General features: G+C 43.6%; 3 protein-coding genes across 3 annotated transcripts; all 3 read right to left on the reverse strand.

The window, feature by feature from the left end:
- Positions 1-334: 334 nt before the first annotated feature.
- Positions 335-1,793, reverse strand: LOC127329716 (uncharacterized). The gene is made up of 4 exons (XM_071826840.1): positions 1,613-1,793; positions 1,343-1,527; positions 1,001-1,012; positions 335-610 (listed from the first exon to the last, which is right to left on the reverse strand). Exons 1-4 carry the CDS (start codon positions 1,778-1,780, stop codon positions 607-609), a joined length of 369 nt encoding a protein of 122 aa, XP_071682941.1. The 5' UTR covers positions 1,781-1,793; the 3' UTR covers positions 335-606.
- Positions 1,794-2,853: 1,060 nt separating this feature from the next.
- Positions 2,854-5,944, reverse strand: LOC139835914 (uncharacterized). The gene is made up of 2 exons (XM_071825814.1): positions 5,914-5,944; positions 2,854-4,858 (listed from the first exon to the last, which is right to left on the reverse strand). The coding sequence occupies exons 1-2, from the start codon at positions 5,942-5,944 to the stop codon at positions 3,069-3,071; spliced, it is 1,821 nt and encodes a 606-aa protein (XP_071681915.1). The 3' UTR covers positions 2,854-3,068.
- A 7,952-nt stretch (positions 5,945-13,896) lies between these two features.
- On the reverse strand, positions 13,897-17,931 carry LOC127337164 (dihydroorotate dehydrogenase (quinone), mitochondrial). The gene is made up of 11 exons (XM_051364098.2): positions 17,621-17,931; positions 16,822-16,904; positions 16,290-16,613; positions 15,917-16,169; positions 15,412-15,492; positions 15,225-15,332; positions 15,112-15,141; positions 14,825-14,962; positions 14,642-14,679; positions 14,466-14,565; positions 13,897-14,296 (listed from the first exon to the last, which is right to left on the reverse strand). Exons 1-11 carry the CDS (start codon positions 17,804-17,806, stop codon positions 14,210-14,212), a joined length of 1,428 nt encoding a protein of 475 aa, XP_051220058.1. The 5' UTR covers positions 17,807-17,931; the 3' UTR covers positions 13,897-14,209.
- Between the last annotated feature and the right edge of the window lie 277 nt (positions 17,932-18,208).

Raw genomic sequence — 18,208 nt, forward strand, 5'->3', positions numbered from 1 at the left:
CAGGAATGCCTTGCCGTCAGGACAAAAGTGTTCTTGACGCTTGCTCTCCGTCAGGAAGCACGTTCAACCTTCAGGAAAGCACATTTCTGGGTACTCCAGCACAAACGTCAGGGATGTAAGCTGTCCGTCAGGAATGTGCGTCAGCACTGTTGCTGAAGCATTTCCCAAATGGAACCCAAAATTCAATTGGAAAAACATAAAAATTGACATCAATATATAAATATATTTTGCCATTATCAAAACAGCACACACATCTGATTCACAAATCACATTCAATACATTTTCTCATTGAACAAACTATCACACAGTAATCCATAATGACATGTACTATATCCATAACAGCCACTTGTTTTTGGCAACATAGAGAAGAAACAAATATAGAAACATTCAGGTTCACAAACTACTGACAAAAGAAAGTCAAATTCCAACATGGTAGCTACATGTGTAACTGCTATATTCATGCTTATTATTCATCCAAGAAAGGTGATTCATCCCTTGCTTGAGTTGTATGCAGGTGGCCTGATGGGGTAGTATCACTTTGCTCCGCGGCACGAGACGATGCCATCACTTGAGTGCCGCCATTTTCTGTAGATGGTGAAGATTGATTCACCTACAAAAACCACATGAAGAAACATCGTTTTAAATTGTGCTAGTAACAGTACAAGTACAGTTCTGTAACTTTGAAGTAGTTATATACCCTGCATACATATATGTACTAGATGGTATGCATAAGTACAGTACAGTTCTGCAACTTTGAAGTAGTTATATACACTGCATACCTATAGGTACTAGATGGTATGCATAAGTACAAGTACAGTTCTGCAACTTTGAAGTAGTTATATACCGTGCATACATATAGATACTAGATGGTATGCATACAGACATGCATGTAGCAGTAGTACTAATAGAATAAATAACTAGAACTTAAGGAGCATTGGCTTTCTAGTGCAATCACCAAGAGAATACAATCAAGCATCGGTCCTTTGGGCAGTCAGGGTACCCATGATTTGCATTTGCTGCTGCAAGGTGCTTCTCAAACAAAAAACTATTGAAACAGCAGCAGCGCACCTCACGCAACTAATAAAAATATGGATACTATTGGTTTTTAGTACTTACATGCACACCATCTTCCATCAAGTCATCTTGAAGGTCTTCCGGGACAGGAAATTCAGCATTTGTATAAAAAAACTGTTGTGCCAAGTATTAGTTCAGGTTAATTTGGGCAACTAAGAATTCACAATATATGCATATCACAGAACTTACTCTCATATGTTTAGCATAAGTCTTGTTCTTTTTTTCCAAGAATGTGTTTTTCCTCAACAAATCTTGATACGACATGGAGTTTGCTGGCTTTATGTTGCTTCTTTTAGCAGCAGCAACAACTTCTGACTTCCTGAATGCGCCATCACCTATCGGAAACCGTCCATGAGGCATGCCACCACCGGTGGAGTACAGTACAGCGGGATCAAGATCACGCTCCTGCCAATCTTCTGGATATGCACTTTTAAGACCCTTCTCGTAGTCATCCTTGCAACATGATAAAAAGCATATAACATTTCAGATTACTACAGATAGTCCTATTGAAGAAAGAGCAAAGTTCGGTGTAACTTACAAGGCGTTTTTTCGCCTTCAGGTTCTCGATGGAGGTGTTGCTACCATTCTCTTTATATTTCTTAGCTCCTACTTTCATGCACTTGTAAGTGTTCATGGTTGTTGCCTGTTCAGGCCCAAATGTCTTTCCCTGCATAAGAAACCATGATGTTTTATCACGCTGCCACATCTAGAACTACAAAAAACACATGAAACTCGCTTCCTGTCTCTACCCTGAATATCCCTTGTAGGACATCCTCTTGAAAGGTTGGCAATTCTTGGGTGTTGTTGTCAGTAGGGAGCAATCGGTCTCTAGGTGGCACGTGGTACACAAGCCACCAAGGTGATAATGTGGGGCTTTGACATGCGTACGGCAGATAATACACTTGTGTAACTTGACTAGCCAACACAAAGGGATCAAAGTTGGTAAGTCTTGTGCTGTGTTTAACCTCCACCAGACCCAAATTCGGTGTGCGCCTAATACCATTAGAAGTTGGATCGAACCAACGACACTTGAACAGTACTAGCTCAAGTTCCATACTGCCTTCCCATGATATCATTAGAATATCCTCAATGATCCCAAAATACTCAATAGGATTATCATCCGCATCATAACCAGTAACACAAACTCCTACATTACGTGAAGCCAAGTCACTTTTGTTCTCCTCATACTTCTCTGAACGAAACCTATACCCATTAACATCATAAACTCCAAACATTTTCACTCTTTTCCTAAAGCCATGTGATATTTGACGCAATGCATTGTTAATACTAGAAGTTTTTTGACACTGCACGAAATATTAGTTGTATTAGTGTCTAGTTCAGATCAAGTTGAAAAAAAATCTACTAGGACATGAGACAGAGAACACATTACAATAGTTCTAAACCAACTGAAAAAGTCAGGGCACTCTTTGTTGACAACTCTTGAACCAAATAACCTCAGTTCTAGCTTTTGTTTTTCAGTTGGTTTGCTTCGACCAGTCCAATGTTTTGTGTCATACTGGCTAAAAGGAGAAAACAACATTCAGCTGTTAAAATAACATATACATAGTGAACCTACTTTAACAAGTTTCTACAGGATAGAAAACACATACTTAAAGAATTCATCCATCTCATCGAGGTTTGTCAAGATATACATAAATGCTGCATTGTATTCGTTTGTTGTAAGATCATAAAGACCACGAAAACTCATGCACCGGCCAGGACGTTGAAACATTTCAAGGTCACAAGTGGACTGAAATGTTGCTGCGCCATCATCATACCTAGGTGGTCGGTTTCGGACCGAGTGCGCACTTGACTTTAAATAAAGAGAGAAAAAGTTGGTGGCCTCATCAATTAGGTACGCCTCAGCTATTGATCCCTCAACTCGTGACTTATTACGTACTTTCTTTCTAAGCTTTCCAATACCCCTGAATGAAAAGAACTATAACAATGAAGAAATAGATTAACCAAGGACAGAAAATATGTTATAGTTTCATTTAAATGTACCTCTCATAACGATACATCCATATATTCTGGACGGGACCAGCTAACCGGGCCTGGCGAGGCAGATGGATCATCAAGTGTTGCATGGGATTGAAAAAACCAGGAGGGAATATCTTCTCTAGTTTGCAAATCAAGACAACTATATTCTTTTCAAGATTAGCTACCGTTGCTTTGCTGAGTTGTTTAGCACATAATTGCCTATAGAAAAAGCTAAGCTCTGAAAGACAAACCCAAATATCCTCAGGTAGGAAACCACGAAAAGCAGCAGGAAGTAGTCGCTCGATAAATATATGATAGTCATGACTTTTGAGACCAAAAATTTTCTTATCCTTCATGTTAACCCCCCTTCTGAAGCTTGCAGCATACCCATCAGGAAACCTCAAACTTTTGAACCAATTCAAAATAATGACCTTATGCTTCCCCTCGATGCAGAAAGGAGCCCTTGGCTTCTCCCACTTGCCATTCGGCATTGGTTTTAGATGCAACTTGGTGCGATTGCAAATTAATTCTAGATCCTGCCTTGCTTTTACATTGTCCTTCGTCCTATCAGGTATGTCAAAGCATGTGCTCCATATAGACTCAGACACATTTTTTTCATTGTGCATTACATCAATGGTATGGCGAAGAAGCAATTTTTCGAAATAAGGCAGTTCCCAGAAACAGCTAACATGATTCCAGTTGTGTTCTTTGCCATATAAACCATCAACTACTCGCATTTTTGCTTGGGCATGCACTTCCACACCAGTCAAACGCCTAGGTGGTCCCTCTAGCACTACGGTATCTTTCCGAAATGCATCAGCTTGGGTTCTAAACTCATGATCTAGAGGAAGAAACCTCCTGTGGCAATCAAACCAGCATGCCTTCCCACCTTTGTCTAATCGGAATGCTTGTGTATCACTTCCACAGTCATAACATGCAAGTCTCCCATGTGTGCTCCACCCAGCAACCATTCCGAAGGCAGGAAAATCATGGATTGTCCAAAGCTGTGCTGCCTTCATGTCGAAGTTTTGTTTCCCGTATGCATCCCATGTTCGAACGCCAGCCCACAATTTGGACAACTCATCAGCCAAAGGTTGCATAAGAATATTCAATTTAGTTCCAGGATGTTCAGGACCAGGGATAACTAGAGCAAGAAATATGTATTCTGGGCGCGTTATGACATCAGGTGGAAGATTTAAAGGAGACACAAACACAGGCCAACATGAATAAGAAGCAGCAGTCAAACTGTAAGGTGTGAAGCCATCGGTTGCCATAACTAGTCGCACACTCCTAGGATCTGATGCAAAGTTAGGTTCATCTTTATCAAGTTGTTGCCATGCTTCACCATCACATGGGTGCACCATCATATCATCATCATCATCAGGGTGAGGAGTTTTTTTGTGATACCGCATCATTTTTGCGGTCTCCTCATGAGCATACAATCGCTGCAACCTATCTGTTATGGGCATGTATCGCAACACTTTATGTGCGACCTTCTTGGAACCTTCTTTGTACCGAGGGGCTTTACAAATATCACACTTAAGTTTAGCCTCATTGTCTTTGTAATAGAGCATGCAATTATTGCGACACACATGTATTTTATGATATGGCATACCAAGACCCTCTAGCAATTTCTTGGACCTATAGAAATTCGTCGGCAAGGATGAATTGCTAGGCAGCAACTCATGTATGAGCTGAAGTGTATCATTATAAGCAGATTCGGATTGGTTGTTCATTGACTTTATGGTCAACAACCGTGCTATGGCAGACATAGTTGAGTGGCTTGTGTTTTCATGCACCAACTCTGGACAATTTAATATTAAATAATCTGGACCATGCTGTACTAACCAATGATCTTGGATCTCTTCTAAATAAAGAATGACTTGCAAGTTAACTACTCAACACAACTACCTGATCAGCACAACTAATGAGAAATATGAGAAAGAGAGGCCAATAGAGCAGAGAAGAAGACCAGATCGATAGTTAACTAGAGGGGCGATGGAGAGTATATCTACGGGGAGACGGAGAGGATGTAGGAGCAGGTCGGTCCCTGCAAATCAGGCGGGCGTCGCGTCAGAAGATTACTTGTTCCGCCCGGCCGGCTCGATGGAGGGGAAGGAGGTGCAGCGGGGTGCCGGCTTCTAAGACGACGATGTGGGACGGGGGAGCGACTAGGCGGACGAGGTTCCGGCGGCGGCGCAGATCGTAGATGGGCGGCGGCGCAGATCGCAGATGGGCGGCGGCAGCGGCGCAAGCGGTCGAGGCGAAGCTCGATCGTGCCGGACTGGACAGTTTGTGGACTAAGGATCGACTAAGTCCCTGCTTCTTTCCTGACGTTGGGCTCAGTCCTCGTCACGAAAGCCCAATAATTGGCGCGAATAGCCCATTATTTTCATGGTTCCGCGCGCAGACGGGCCGCGCTGCAGCCGAAAAACAGTCGCGACGGACCAAAACTAATCGTGACGGCCCATCCTGACGGTTGAGCCGAAGCGACGCGAAAGAAATCAGTTGATCGTGACGGTTCCACTAATCGTGAAGGTTATTCGCCCAGTCGTCGCGATTGTCTCGGTCTTTCGCGTCGATCGGCCTTCCACGTCACGAACGTGTACTTACGCGTGACGGACGCCCCGGAACCGCCACGAACGTACTTGGCCGTCACGATTTTCACAGTTTCGGGTAGTGGGAGTAATCCTATGGAAAATAACCAAACCGGTCTCAATAGGACCCGGACAGGTTTTGATTATTCCCAACATCAACTTTCTCTCTATATCCTGCTAGGTTCCCAATGATTAAGGTCCAATTGCACTTGCGCCGCTGCGGATGTGGGCATGACGTCTCAGCCGTGCCATGGTGATGGACCGCGCGCGACGCCGAGGATGGAGAAGGTCATCGGATATTCCGATGGTATGTGGCGGCGAGCGACGTCTTCCGCACTGTCGAGCAGGGATCCTTCGATGCTCGACCTTAACAGAAAACAGCACTAATTAATATATCGACGTCTGTCTTGTCCTCTCCGCGCCAACTCCTGGTAGATTTTGGAATGCGACATGTTTGCTTGTCTCAGGTATCACCGTATCAGGATCCTGCTCCTCATCCTTGTGTGGCCCTGTGTAACACCTTACATACAATGTTGGTTTGGGCTTAGGCGCCTACACTGGTGGCTGTGCATGTGCTTGGCCAAACTAATCCTTGGACCAGCGAGGATAAAGATACAGAGGAGGGCCCCACAGTAGGCATCGAACAAAATGGACAGAAGAAAGATCTCTCTGCTGCTTGCTCTTTCTTCCTCGGACCCGTCTCCTTCCTCCTTAGGTTTGGTTATTGTTCTCCACAAGCAACCCCTGTATCATGTTCAAATTGGAGCTCACGTCCTGGTAATCACACCAGTGGCAACGGGTTGCGACCCCCTCTTCTTTGGCCTCTGGCTCATGGATGTGATGCATCCACCAATGAAGCGACCGGCATATAGAAGATCGCACGCGGAACTAGGCAAGTGATGTACCTGCCAAGTGGATTTTCCCAGGGACGTCCTTGGGAGTATCTGAAGATCGGGTCAACAATCAACAGTGGGGATGGAAACATGAGCATCTGCTTCTGCCGTACAATTAGACCTGAAGGCCAGTCGATCGGCCATATGATCCGATTTGTAACTACAGGATAGTGCAAGAACTGGCGATTTGCACAAAAATAACCCTTTCGATGAAAGAAATGTACAAAATAACCTCCCGGGCAGGCCTACAGCTGCCAACGTGGAAGCATGTGTGGCGAGCATGGCAAAAACGCCACACTACTCTTTATAAATAAACTTTATCTACAGTTGATAGAACATAGTGGTAGATCAGCTGGATGAAGCCTTTGGTTTCGTTCCTGTAAGTCTTGAATTCAAATCCCCGAACAACCTGAATATATTTTACTTTTTAAAATTGTGCTAGACATTGTAGTATGTTCTAAAATATAGAATCCAACTCCGTATTGTTTTTAAATTTTTTTATCATTTTTTTAATCATTGTAGGAGTCCAAAATGAAACATACTCCCTCCTGTTTGTTTTAATTGATACGCATGTACAACATACACATGCAGGAATTCTTCACAAGTTGGCATCAATTTAATCTTATCAGAGGTACTACATAATATTTTCTTTAAGTGTCTCATGTAAGATTATGGATTAGAGTATTAATTAAGTAAATTATGTGTGGGTGAAAGTTCTCTTTTCACCAGCAGATTTCTTAAAGCACTGTTTGCATTCTCATATTCCTTGCGTTGCATTGATTCCTAATAAGCAGAACTAATAGCAATGGTTTAGCTTGTGTTCATTTCTCTAATAAGCAGATCGGCCTCGCTATGTATATCTAACTAGTGGAGACTCCGCGCGTTGCTGCGGTATTGATAGATGATTTTCAGATATAGAAGAATAGCATAACACTCTAATTCATAGCACACCAATGGCATTGTACCAATATATGTCCAATTTGTCATGATGAAATGATTACTATGGATTCCTCACGTTAGAAACAAAAAATTGTATGCAAAGCTTGTCAGGAGTTAACCAACTACATAAGCTTGGCATAATCATCTTTTTGAACAACAATTACTCAGAGCCAAACATTTATTGAAGAAGGTGTCAGGTAGCTTGATTAACGCCCAAGCACTTGTGGAGGGTGTGGGAACCATCGATTGATTTAGCAGCAAGCACAGAAGACTAAGCTCTGGAGATGGTCTTGTATGGCATGATTATGGATACTTTAGTATTACCCGTATAAAGCAGAATGTGCTAAAAAGAAAACCTCTTTGAGCAGTGCTGTAATAAACCAACGCGGCCTAATTGCAAGAAGCATTCATGTTGTTCAGAATCCGTGGTAATATATATAGTATATTACATTCAAATGAAAATCTAGAATATAATGGTAAGGAATATGGGAGATATACAGTACAATCTTGGAAAGAATAAAGATAGTTTTGAGAAGAAAGAGTATAATTGACATGTAAAGAAGAAAATTAAGGGATAATAAATTAATTTCTCATCATGGAAAACAGGCCACGCAGGCAAGATGTGTGGCGCTCATCATATGGGCGCCACACAAAAGGGTTAGTGAAGTGAAATAGTTTGCCCGGGAGGTTATTTTGTGCATTTCTTTCGCAAAAGGGTTACTTTTGTGCAAATCGCCGCAAGAACTAGCTAGGCTCAGTAGACAGTATGACAACAGAGCACCACTCAGAACACAGTGAATAACAGTAGTAGCACGCAACTTTTCATAGCTATCCCACGTGCCCAATTATCCACCGCAACAGGAGAGCAGCTCGGAGGCCAACTGTGGTGCCCGAGAGACGCTACATCTTGCATAGGAACGATCCCGAGAATTATAACTATGACACACATTGAATTTCAACTCAACAAAAGGATTCGTTCAGCTTAGTATCAATGCAGAAATATAATTCTCGAACCGTTGTTTTCACAACATTTAATAAATCTCAGTCACCTCATTAGTCATTACATTTAGTGTGCCAAGATTCATGCAGTTTATTAGTACTCCCTCCGTTTCTTTTTAATTGACTTAAATTTAATACAAAGTTGTACTAAATCTGAGTCAATTAAAAAAAACGGAGGGAGTAGCTTTTTTTCTACTCTCAGTTTAATAAATCTCAGTTAGTTACACATGAGTTGCAATTGATTTTTTTTTTGCTAGATGATGTTCAGTTGCAAATAATTTTTTTTTTCAAATGCACGTGCCTAGTTGCACATCGGTTATAACCAGGATTTTACTAGTTGCACATGAGTTGGAACAGAGTTTATTTCAGTTGCACATAGGTTGCAACTGAGAGTTTTTAACTTGCATATATGTTGCAACTGAAATTTCTCTGGCTACTTTCTTTTACATCATTGTAAACACCTTTGTATTTTTTAGCAAGAAAACATTTTGAGATGTTCATTTTGTTTTCTAGACCTTTCACTGTGTGAGTCCAATTGATGGTAAGGGGACAATCATACCCAATCGTGAGATTGTTGGAGTAAACAGAAAAGACGTACGATAAGCCTAAACCCCTAATCCCATGAAAAGCAAAGAAAAAAAAACGCACGCAAGGCCGGAACAGACACGCCAACTCGCATGTGTCACATGGGACATGACTGAGATCTAATACATATCAGGCGACTGATATGTAGACGTGCCCCATAAGTTAACGAAAAAAAATCTTGTAGAGCTTCGCTTAGAAGCAAAACAAGAGAGATGGGATACTGGCGCACGTGATTCGACCGCTCATTACCACACCCTCAAAATAGTTTCAGACTTGGTTTCTCTTTTCAAGTAGCATCCGAATAAGTAGGACAAGCATGGGTCATGGAAAACTTTGCTAACATCTTGAGGAAAATCAAATGGCGTTGGTGGATGTTCAGGCCTTCTTGGCTTGCAATCTGCTCCCACTGCTTGCTGGAACGATTTGAAACCGTCTCTTTCCAGACATTCTGCTAGCTCAGCCTGTTGAACCAAAGTGTCAAATATTTTATATATAACACTATAATGAACATTTTAGTCTGGATGGTTACGATCATTTTTTGTGAACAGTGATACGTTGCTATTGATGAAAAAAAAATGCTGCAGCTTGCCAGGTTGGGGAGGAGATCAGGTTCTGGTTACGAGGGGCGCGGGAGGGCGGAGAGGACCTGGGCATATTTGACTCGACGTCAATTGAAATTGTTGCTTTGAATTCGAGGTTTTAGTTTAAGGCCATAGTAAATTATCATATGATTTTGTATGACTATTACTACACGGCATTGTGACGGAGGGCCAACCCTAATCCGCCCCTCTCGCCACCCCGAGGGCGACGGGGTGCCTCCAGCCAACGGCCGCCTCAGTCCTCCCCTACCCCCTCCCTCCATCGCCGCCGCCGGCAGGGGTCATCGGGCGGGCGACGCTCAGCTCTGAACCTCGTCGCCCCGCCTCAGATGCGATCAGCCAGTTACATGGGTTCAAGCGGGCCGGTGGCTTGGCAGTGGAAGACTTCCTGTTGGTGGCAGTGGTGGTTGCCTCCGGTGACGGATTCTTGGCAGAGGTGCAGGGGCGGGCTGATTGGGTGAAAACCCTAGGTTCTTCTCTTTTCCCTCTCCATGATCCCATCTGTCACTGGTGGAGGGCCAGCTGGCTGCATGGCGTTGCCCAGGTCTTCCTGGTGTCTCCGTGTTGCTTCGGCTGGCATGGGATGGTTGGCGGCGTTGGGGCATGACCTGAATAAAGGTGACGGTTCTAGGGTTGCTCTTGTGCGAAGATGAAGACCTGCCTGAGGCATGTCCTTCTCGATCTGGCCAGAGTGTTGCGATCTGGAAGGCACCACCGGTGAATGTAACAGTGCACATATTGCATGGAGTTTGCTGGACATGGTGGTATTCGGTCGTGCGCACCCATGCGCTTATTCCGATCGTTTGGTTTCGGAGGGAGCGACACAAAGCTCTGTTCTTTCTTGCCATACAACGCCATTTTGGTTTGTGTGAAATCAGGGGCGGAGAATATCATAATGGCCGGATTTGGAGTACTAGCAATGGAGGTCTAAGTCTATACGTTGGTGAGGAACTTGTTTGATGTTCTGGGCTTGCAGCAGCAATATGAAAGTGGGGGTGACAACATATGTGAAATTTAGAGTCATGCCTTTCAGGATGAAAATCCAAGGTCTGGTCTTAATTAGTTGTACCTGTTCAGGCTGAAAACCTAAAAATTTTGATCGGGGGACGACAGCGCTGGTGCACTGTTTCCTTCTTGAAGGCGTCGTTTTTGAAAAGTCTGAAGTTCAGGTGTTGTCATGGTGGTGGTTGTATTGTTGTTTCTAGGGTTGGAATGTTGTAGCGGCGCTCTTTTTTCTTAGTTTCTTTTCTCCTTTTGGTTGTGTGCATTTGTATTGCCATTAGGGCAGTGCGTTGTTGCAGAGGCTAGATGTAAGTGGTATCTTCTGATATTAATATATTCTCTTTATCGAAAAAAATAACTATTACTACAGATTGTGTTTGGATCAAATGAATGATGCTATCAAAGTTTCTAGGAAGTGAGTTCTAATTTTTCTAAAATGGGCACTTTATTACTTAAAGCAATAGACCCGGCCTCTGCATGTCTAAGATGCATAAGTCGCATAATTATCTGTTACAAAAATCACACAGATGTACGAAAAAGACAACAAAGTTCAAGGAACGATAAAAGACTAGGTAGGTGGATCCAGCCAAAGATCACGCTGCCACCCATGCTGGGGAAAAATATCCCTCGCCGTGTCCTCCAATCGTGAAGATATCTCCGTAAAGAGGTCTCAATGCTCCACCCGCTGCAATGGCACCCAAGAGCGGAGTGTAGCTGTGCACCGGTAAATGACCTGCATAAAGGACAAACAAATATTATTGAAAATCTTGTCATTTCTACATAGCCACAGCGACCAAATAATTGCAATCGCTTCCATCCTAATAAGACGCTTAAACCTTACATCCACACCATTGATCTAGTTGCCAAATATATTGGCAACACTACAGGGTGGGTATAGGGTAGACCCTATTTGAATGGCTGACCATATAGACCTAGCAAACTTACATTGAAAGAATAAGTGTTTGATAGTCTCATCATGATGACAGAAAACACACTTTTTACTTTCATGCCAGTTGCGTTTGGCAAGATTATCTTTAGTCAGAATAACCCGGCGACGAAGATACCATGCAAAAACTTTAAAAGTCGATCGACAAACCTCTCTTGAGTTTTCCTTACCGTGTTCCATCCAAAATTCTTTACTTTTCATGTGTCTTGCAATTTTATACTTGCCACCATTAAATCTGTTATATTTGTGTTTTTTCTCTTTTCATGCGTTTCTCAATTCTACAATCTAAGGGTCCTTTGAATATTTACGACAAGTTCGCATGTAAGCTGAGTTAGCTATTGATACCGTGATGGATACCGCGATGGCTTTATATGTAAAGGTAGGTAGTATTGGGCATGGTGATCAATATCCAAAATCCATATCAATCGAGTATTCCACGGTCGGGAGTGATGCCTCCAAGGAGCAGCTTGCTGGTGGTGGCCCTTCTCATTCTGGCCTTGCTCTCCTCTGTTGCTGCTTGCTGTTCCATGGTGAAGTCAGAAGAAGGAATATCATGAATGCTGGATTGGTGGACAGACTAAAGGAGGTTCGAGTAAACGTGATGTTGAGGGATCTGCTTGGCGTTCCGGGCTTGCAGCAGTGGTATGCGTGTGGGGGCGGCAGCACAGAGGAAGTTCGGAGTCTTACCTTTCAGGTGAAAACCCAAGGTCTGGCCTTAACTAGTTGTGCCTGGCAATGTTCTTGTTGGAGGCACTGTTTTGAGAGTGGGGACTATCTTCAGGGAGAAATCGTAAGACCTTTGGTCGGGTGGCGACGGCACTGGTGCACTGTTTCCTTCTTGGAGGCGTCACTTTTGGAGAGTCTGTACTTCAGGTGTTGTCATGGTGGTGGTTGTATTGATGTTGCTAGGTCTAGAAGGCTGTAGCGGGACTTTTATTTCTTAGTTTTCTTTTCTCTTTTTTGGCTGTATGCATCCGTACTGCCATTAGGGTGGGGCGTTGTTGCAGAGGCTGGGTGTAATTGGTATCTTTTGATATTAATATATTCCCTTTATCGAAAAAATGGAGGATGAGTACCAGGGGGAGGAATATGAGGAGGAGGAATGGGACACTGCACACCAAGGTTTAGATAGAAGGATTCTCGAGCCATTTCAGACTCAACCTGAACCTAACATGCGATCCGAGCGACGTTGTCTACACCCTCATCCCATCCTTGTGCGTCTTCGAGTTCCTGTCGCCCAGCTGCTCGGGAGACGGTGCCACCGCTACGGAGTTGGTGGATCTCGGCAGCGTCCAACTCGCAGAGGAGTACCTACGGTAGCGATGAGGAGGGAGGCACTGGAGGTAGGCTAGGGAATGTCGTTACGAACGACCATTCGTAGTAGTTAGAAATAAATTTATGAACTGCTAGCTTTGTAAGTGTGCAACTGATGAACTGAGTTTGATTTGTGTGCGGTGAGGGTGATAATATAGTAAAGTCACCCGTGTAGAGAAGAGGTGACCTTGCGTTTTCTTGGATGGTACCATACATGTATCGTTTTATCTCCATCGATATTTAGGATTGACTGCAGGCAAACAAATAAATGACATTTTCGGTCCAAATCATGCATCCCGAGCAACTAAATAACAAGTCAATTATGGCTCATGACTCGTTCTGAACGTACAAGTATGCTCGTAGCACTGTGCTAGTGAGCCCTAAAATCAGCCTAGATACGAAACACGCCCAATATGATCTGGGTCGTGGACGCGCCCCATCTCCCGTTTCAGCCTTTGCAGAAGAGAAAAGAGAGGGTGAACAAAGGAGTGGGAATGATCTTAAGCGTAACTGTTGGTGACAAGGCAAACGATGTACATGCCAAGTTGATTTTCCTTGGGAGTATCTGAAGATCGAATCAACTGCGGGGATGGAAAACATGAGCATCTGCTTTTGCAGTACAATTAGACATGAAGGCCAGCCGATCGGCCATATGATCCAATTTGTAACTACAGGACAGTGCAAGAACTGGCTAGGCTGAGTAGGCAGTATGACAACAGAGCACCACTCAGAACACAGTAGTGTATTATTCCATCCGTGTAGTATTCCATCCGTTCTAAAATAAGGGTCCCAACTTTTCATAGCTAGCTAGGCTCATCCCACATGTCCAATTATCATAAGCAAAAGGAGAGCAGCTCGGAGGCCAACATAATTTGGAGAACCAGAAAGTGTTGAATACGATCTGCTTTCAACCCAACAGGAGCAAAGGATTCGTTCAGCTTAGAATCAAAGCAGAAACAAAAACGACATGCAAAATGCAGCTTCAGGATACCATAGAATTCTCGAACCGTTGTTTTCACCGAAGCCTGGAGATATACACATAAGTTAACCAAAAATTTCTTGTACAGCTTCGCTTAGAAGCAAAACAAGAGAGATGGGATACGGGCGCACGTGATTCGACCACTCCTTACTACAGGCTAAATATATAATTAGTACCACACCCTCAAAATAGTTTCAGACTTGGTTTCTCTTTTCAAGTACCATCCGAATAAGTAGGACAAGCATGGGTCATGGAAAACTTTGCTAGCATCTTGAGGAAAATCAAATGGCGTTGGTGGTTGTTCAGGCCTTCTTGGACTTGCAATCTGCTCCAACTGCTTGTTGGACTGATTTGAAACCGTCTCTTTCCAGACATTCTGCTAACTCAGCCTGTTGAACAAAAGTGTCAAATATTATATATAAGGACTATAATGAACATTTTAGTCCGGATGGTTACGATCATTTTTTGTGAACAGTGATACGTTGCTATTGAGGCAAAAAAAAAAAGCTGCAACTTGCAAGCTTAAAAACCAAGTACCAAATGTGTTTGGCTATTCACCTTTATTCTTGGGATGAGAGCTGGACCACCATAGGCAAGAGCAGTGTAAAGTTGAACAAGTGTAGCTCCAGAACGTATCTTCTTGTACGCATCCTCACCGCTGCAGAAATCGATTGAATATTTTTGTTAAAAGTGCAAAGCATCGTTGAGGTAAAGACAGACAGAAATTGCATTACCTAGTTACACCACCACAGCCTATGAGGGGAACAGTGCCCTGCAAGATATGCAAGAATTGTTAATGAACGAGAATTACGAGACAAAGAAACAGCGGCACTCAAAATGCAATAACCGGGATGGAAGATGTGCTGAAGTAAATAGATATGGCATACTGAAGTAAGCAAACGGATAAAAACACACACCCCTGTAAGGATATACATCTCCTTGAGGACGCGAGTAGATGAGTCAAATAGAGGCTTCCCGCTTAATCCACCGGCTTCTTGAGCTAGTGGATGTGCTTCTGCAGGAGGTGGCCTTGCAATTGTTGTGTTCGATATAATCTGTGTCGTTAACAATGTCGGTACAGAATAAGCAAACATTAGCGAAACAACGTGGAGAGGGAAATACATATTTGTGCAGAAGTTAAAAAGGATTATGATATTCAGTAAAGTGCCACGTAAAAATGGTCACGGAAGAACTGTCCACCTACCAGGCCATCCAACTTAGAAGAAAGAGCAACCTGGACAACAATAAGAAAAGCATAAGAAAAACACAACAAATAACCGATGAGCATGAAAAACAGCGCCAAGTCCAGTATGGTACCGCAGCAATGTCCTCAAGGTCCTCCTTCGACAAGTCCGGTGCAATCTTCACAAGCAATGGTGGTGGACCATCTTCAGCCCACTGCATCTCATCCCGTGCATCATGCACCTGCATATCCAGTGTAGGTCATACTAATTTCCCATGTAAATGAAGAAAAATATCCAGTTCAATTAAAAGGACTACAGACCTTCTTCACAAGTTCCCTCAGTTGCTTTCTACCTTGCAAGGCCCGCAGGCCTGGAGTATTTGGGGAGGAGATATTAATGACCTGCATTAAGAGCAAGAAACCACTGTGAACATTTATTTAAGAAGAAGCAGAGAATAAAATAATCAAATGTTTTTCCTCAGACCATAGTCCCTAATTTCAATAAGTAGTGATGTGCTTTAGCATATAATAACAAGCAAAGTACACAGTTTCACAAAATAAGCCCTTCATTTCTCCATTGTGCACTGACAACAAACCATTCAAGAAATGAATACACTTTGTTCTTAAGCAAACAGTTCTCCAATAATGCTGTTTCTTTCTCTCTTTGATCATTTGATGGGCCATGTTAGATGAGAATAGATCAACATGAATGAATGCAAAGTTGCTTACTGTAACAATCATACCGATCTGAATCTATGGTGCACATGAAACTGAAAGTACCAAACGCATGATGTTAAGTTATCTTGTAAGATCAATAGACGGATACCAGGTAATCAGCATACTGCGACAACGAATGAACTCCTTGAACATAGTCAGCAGCAGCATCTTCACTAGTCTTATTCTTGCCAAGATTGACACCCAGAATTCCAGGTCCTGCTTTCCCTCCCTGCTTTACATTACTGTTTGATGAAGGATAGCTCGAAGTTTCCTCCATCTTCCGCTTACCATGTTGTGCCCCAAGACGCTTAGCGACTACTACAATTCCTTCACTGTTGAACCCGCAGCGATTGATTACAGCACTGAAGAGAAGGCAAGAAAACGCCATTATAAGAAACCGTCAAGTAGAATTTTACTTGCGTTTCCATGATTTTGAATGACCCAAACAGTTTGAATACCAATAACAGTATATGACTTCTTACCCATACTCTTTCAATCTGAATATCCGAGGCTTGGGATTTCCCTCTTGAGGCTGTGGTGTCACAGAGCCAACTTCCACAAAGCCAAATCCAAGACCCAATAGACCCTCAACGGCCTCGGCATTTTTATCGAAACCAGCAGCAAGACCAATTGGATTTGTAAAGTTCCTGCCCCAGACCTCTAGGCCAAGAACTGGTGGATCAGGTCTCTTTTCTTTTGGAACAAATCCATGAGCAGCAGCAGTAACAGCCAAACGATGAGCAAACTCTGCATCCAGCAGTGCAAAAAGTGGATTCACCAGTTCTGTTGATCTGAATATCCAGCCACTGCGTGATCACAAAGGGCATATTATACGTTAGTGAATAGGCTCCTAGTTGATAGTTGTACCAAAAGCAGTAGAAATAGGCAGGTGCTTATAAATTCCCGAATCCCAGCAGGTGGCAATTTCAAGCGCCTATGGGGTATTTCCAAGCTATTTTGATGTAACTAGATTTGGTGTCAGAAATAAAGGTCCAAGAACTTAGTATCATGTACCAAAGTGTGGCCTCGTCGGTAGTACTCACGTAAGCACCTCCAGCAATAGTCAGCCCTATCATGGCCCCAGTCAAAAGCCTACCCTGCCAAATCAACAAGGAAAAACAAGGACTAGTTAGTTAATGAAGTAGTTGAGAAAAGGAGAGTAAAGGGACACATAATCACTGTAGCAATTGTATGATCGATTCAGTCCCGATCAATCTTTCATAGGATCCTTCACAGCTAATTCATCCATTCAATATTTTCAATAAAGAGAAAGGTTGCGAGTTAGTATTCTGATAATTCTATGATCAATTCAGTCCCGAAGGATCGATCAGTCAATAAACAGAAAAGTTGCAACTATTCATCAATGCACTTTTAAAAACTCAAAAAACAGAAGTTGCAAGTCAATATTGCTATCAAATTCTCAAGAGTATCTACAGTAGCAGTAGGAGTCAGTTTTTTTTTTGTTCGTATTACATCATGCTGAGACAGAGTGCAAGTAAGAGATTGCGCCACAGAAAGTTACAAAAAGAAAAAGAAAAAGTATCTTTCTCAAAGATGCAGTTTGAGATGCAATGCGTTAAGATGGCACAAGAACATGGACCAGAGCAACAACGCAGCGTGGTAGCACTAGCAGGCAGCAGCAAGCACAACCCAAACACGCTAAATATAGCAGGCACGCGGAAAGCCATTGCTCCAAGCTGTTTGCTAGAGAAAAACAGCTCGCGGAGGATCTCAGCGAAGAGCAGAGGGCGCGCGTGAGGTGTATGCGTTAATGCCGAAGAGACGGCGCGCGGAGCGGGGAGAGCGTCGTTACCTTGCGGGGAGGCGGGGGCACCTTATTAGGATTAGCCGCGGGTGCCGCCGGCGCGCCCGACGAAGCTGCGGAAGCCGTGCTGGCCTGCCGGGAGGGGCCGGCGCCGGCGCCGGCGCGCCAGGGGGAGCCGCGCAGGAGTGCGCCGCGGAGGGAGCGCCGCCACGCGCTGGCGGAGGCGGAGGACATGGCGGAAGGGTGGAGCGGCCCGGGAGCCGACGGCGATGGGGGCGGCGGCGAGGAGAGGCGGGTGTTTGGGTCGGCGTGGAGAGCAAGCAGGACGTGGAAGGAAAGTAGGGGACTATTCTCTTCTCTTCTCAATTGGGCTATAGGCCTGGAAACGGCCCAGCCCGGAATATATATACTGTATATCAGTCCTCGATGAGATGAAACAGCACGAGTACAACAAAACGTATACTTCCTCCGTTGAGAAATACTAGCAGAATGCCCGTGCTTCCCTACGGAGCAAACAAACGGCAGCTAATATCTTTTAGGTGTATCCAAGGATGAAAAGTTTTTTGTTTTTAAAATTTGGAAGCCCTCCAATTTTTTTGTGGTGATGCCGATGTATAATGGGTGCCAGGCTTCCCC

This window comes from Lolium perenne, chromosome 2 (assembly GCF_019359855.2).
Source record: "Lolium perenne isolate Kyuss_39 chromosome 2, Kyuss_2.0, whole genome shotgun sequence".
Lineage (NCBI taxonomy): Eukaryota > Viridiplantae > Streptophyta > Magnoliopsida > Poales > Poaceae > Lolium > Lolium perenne.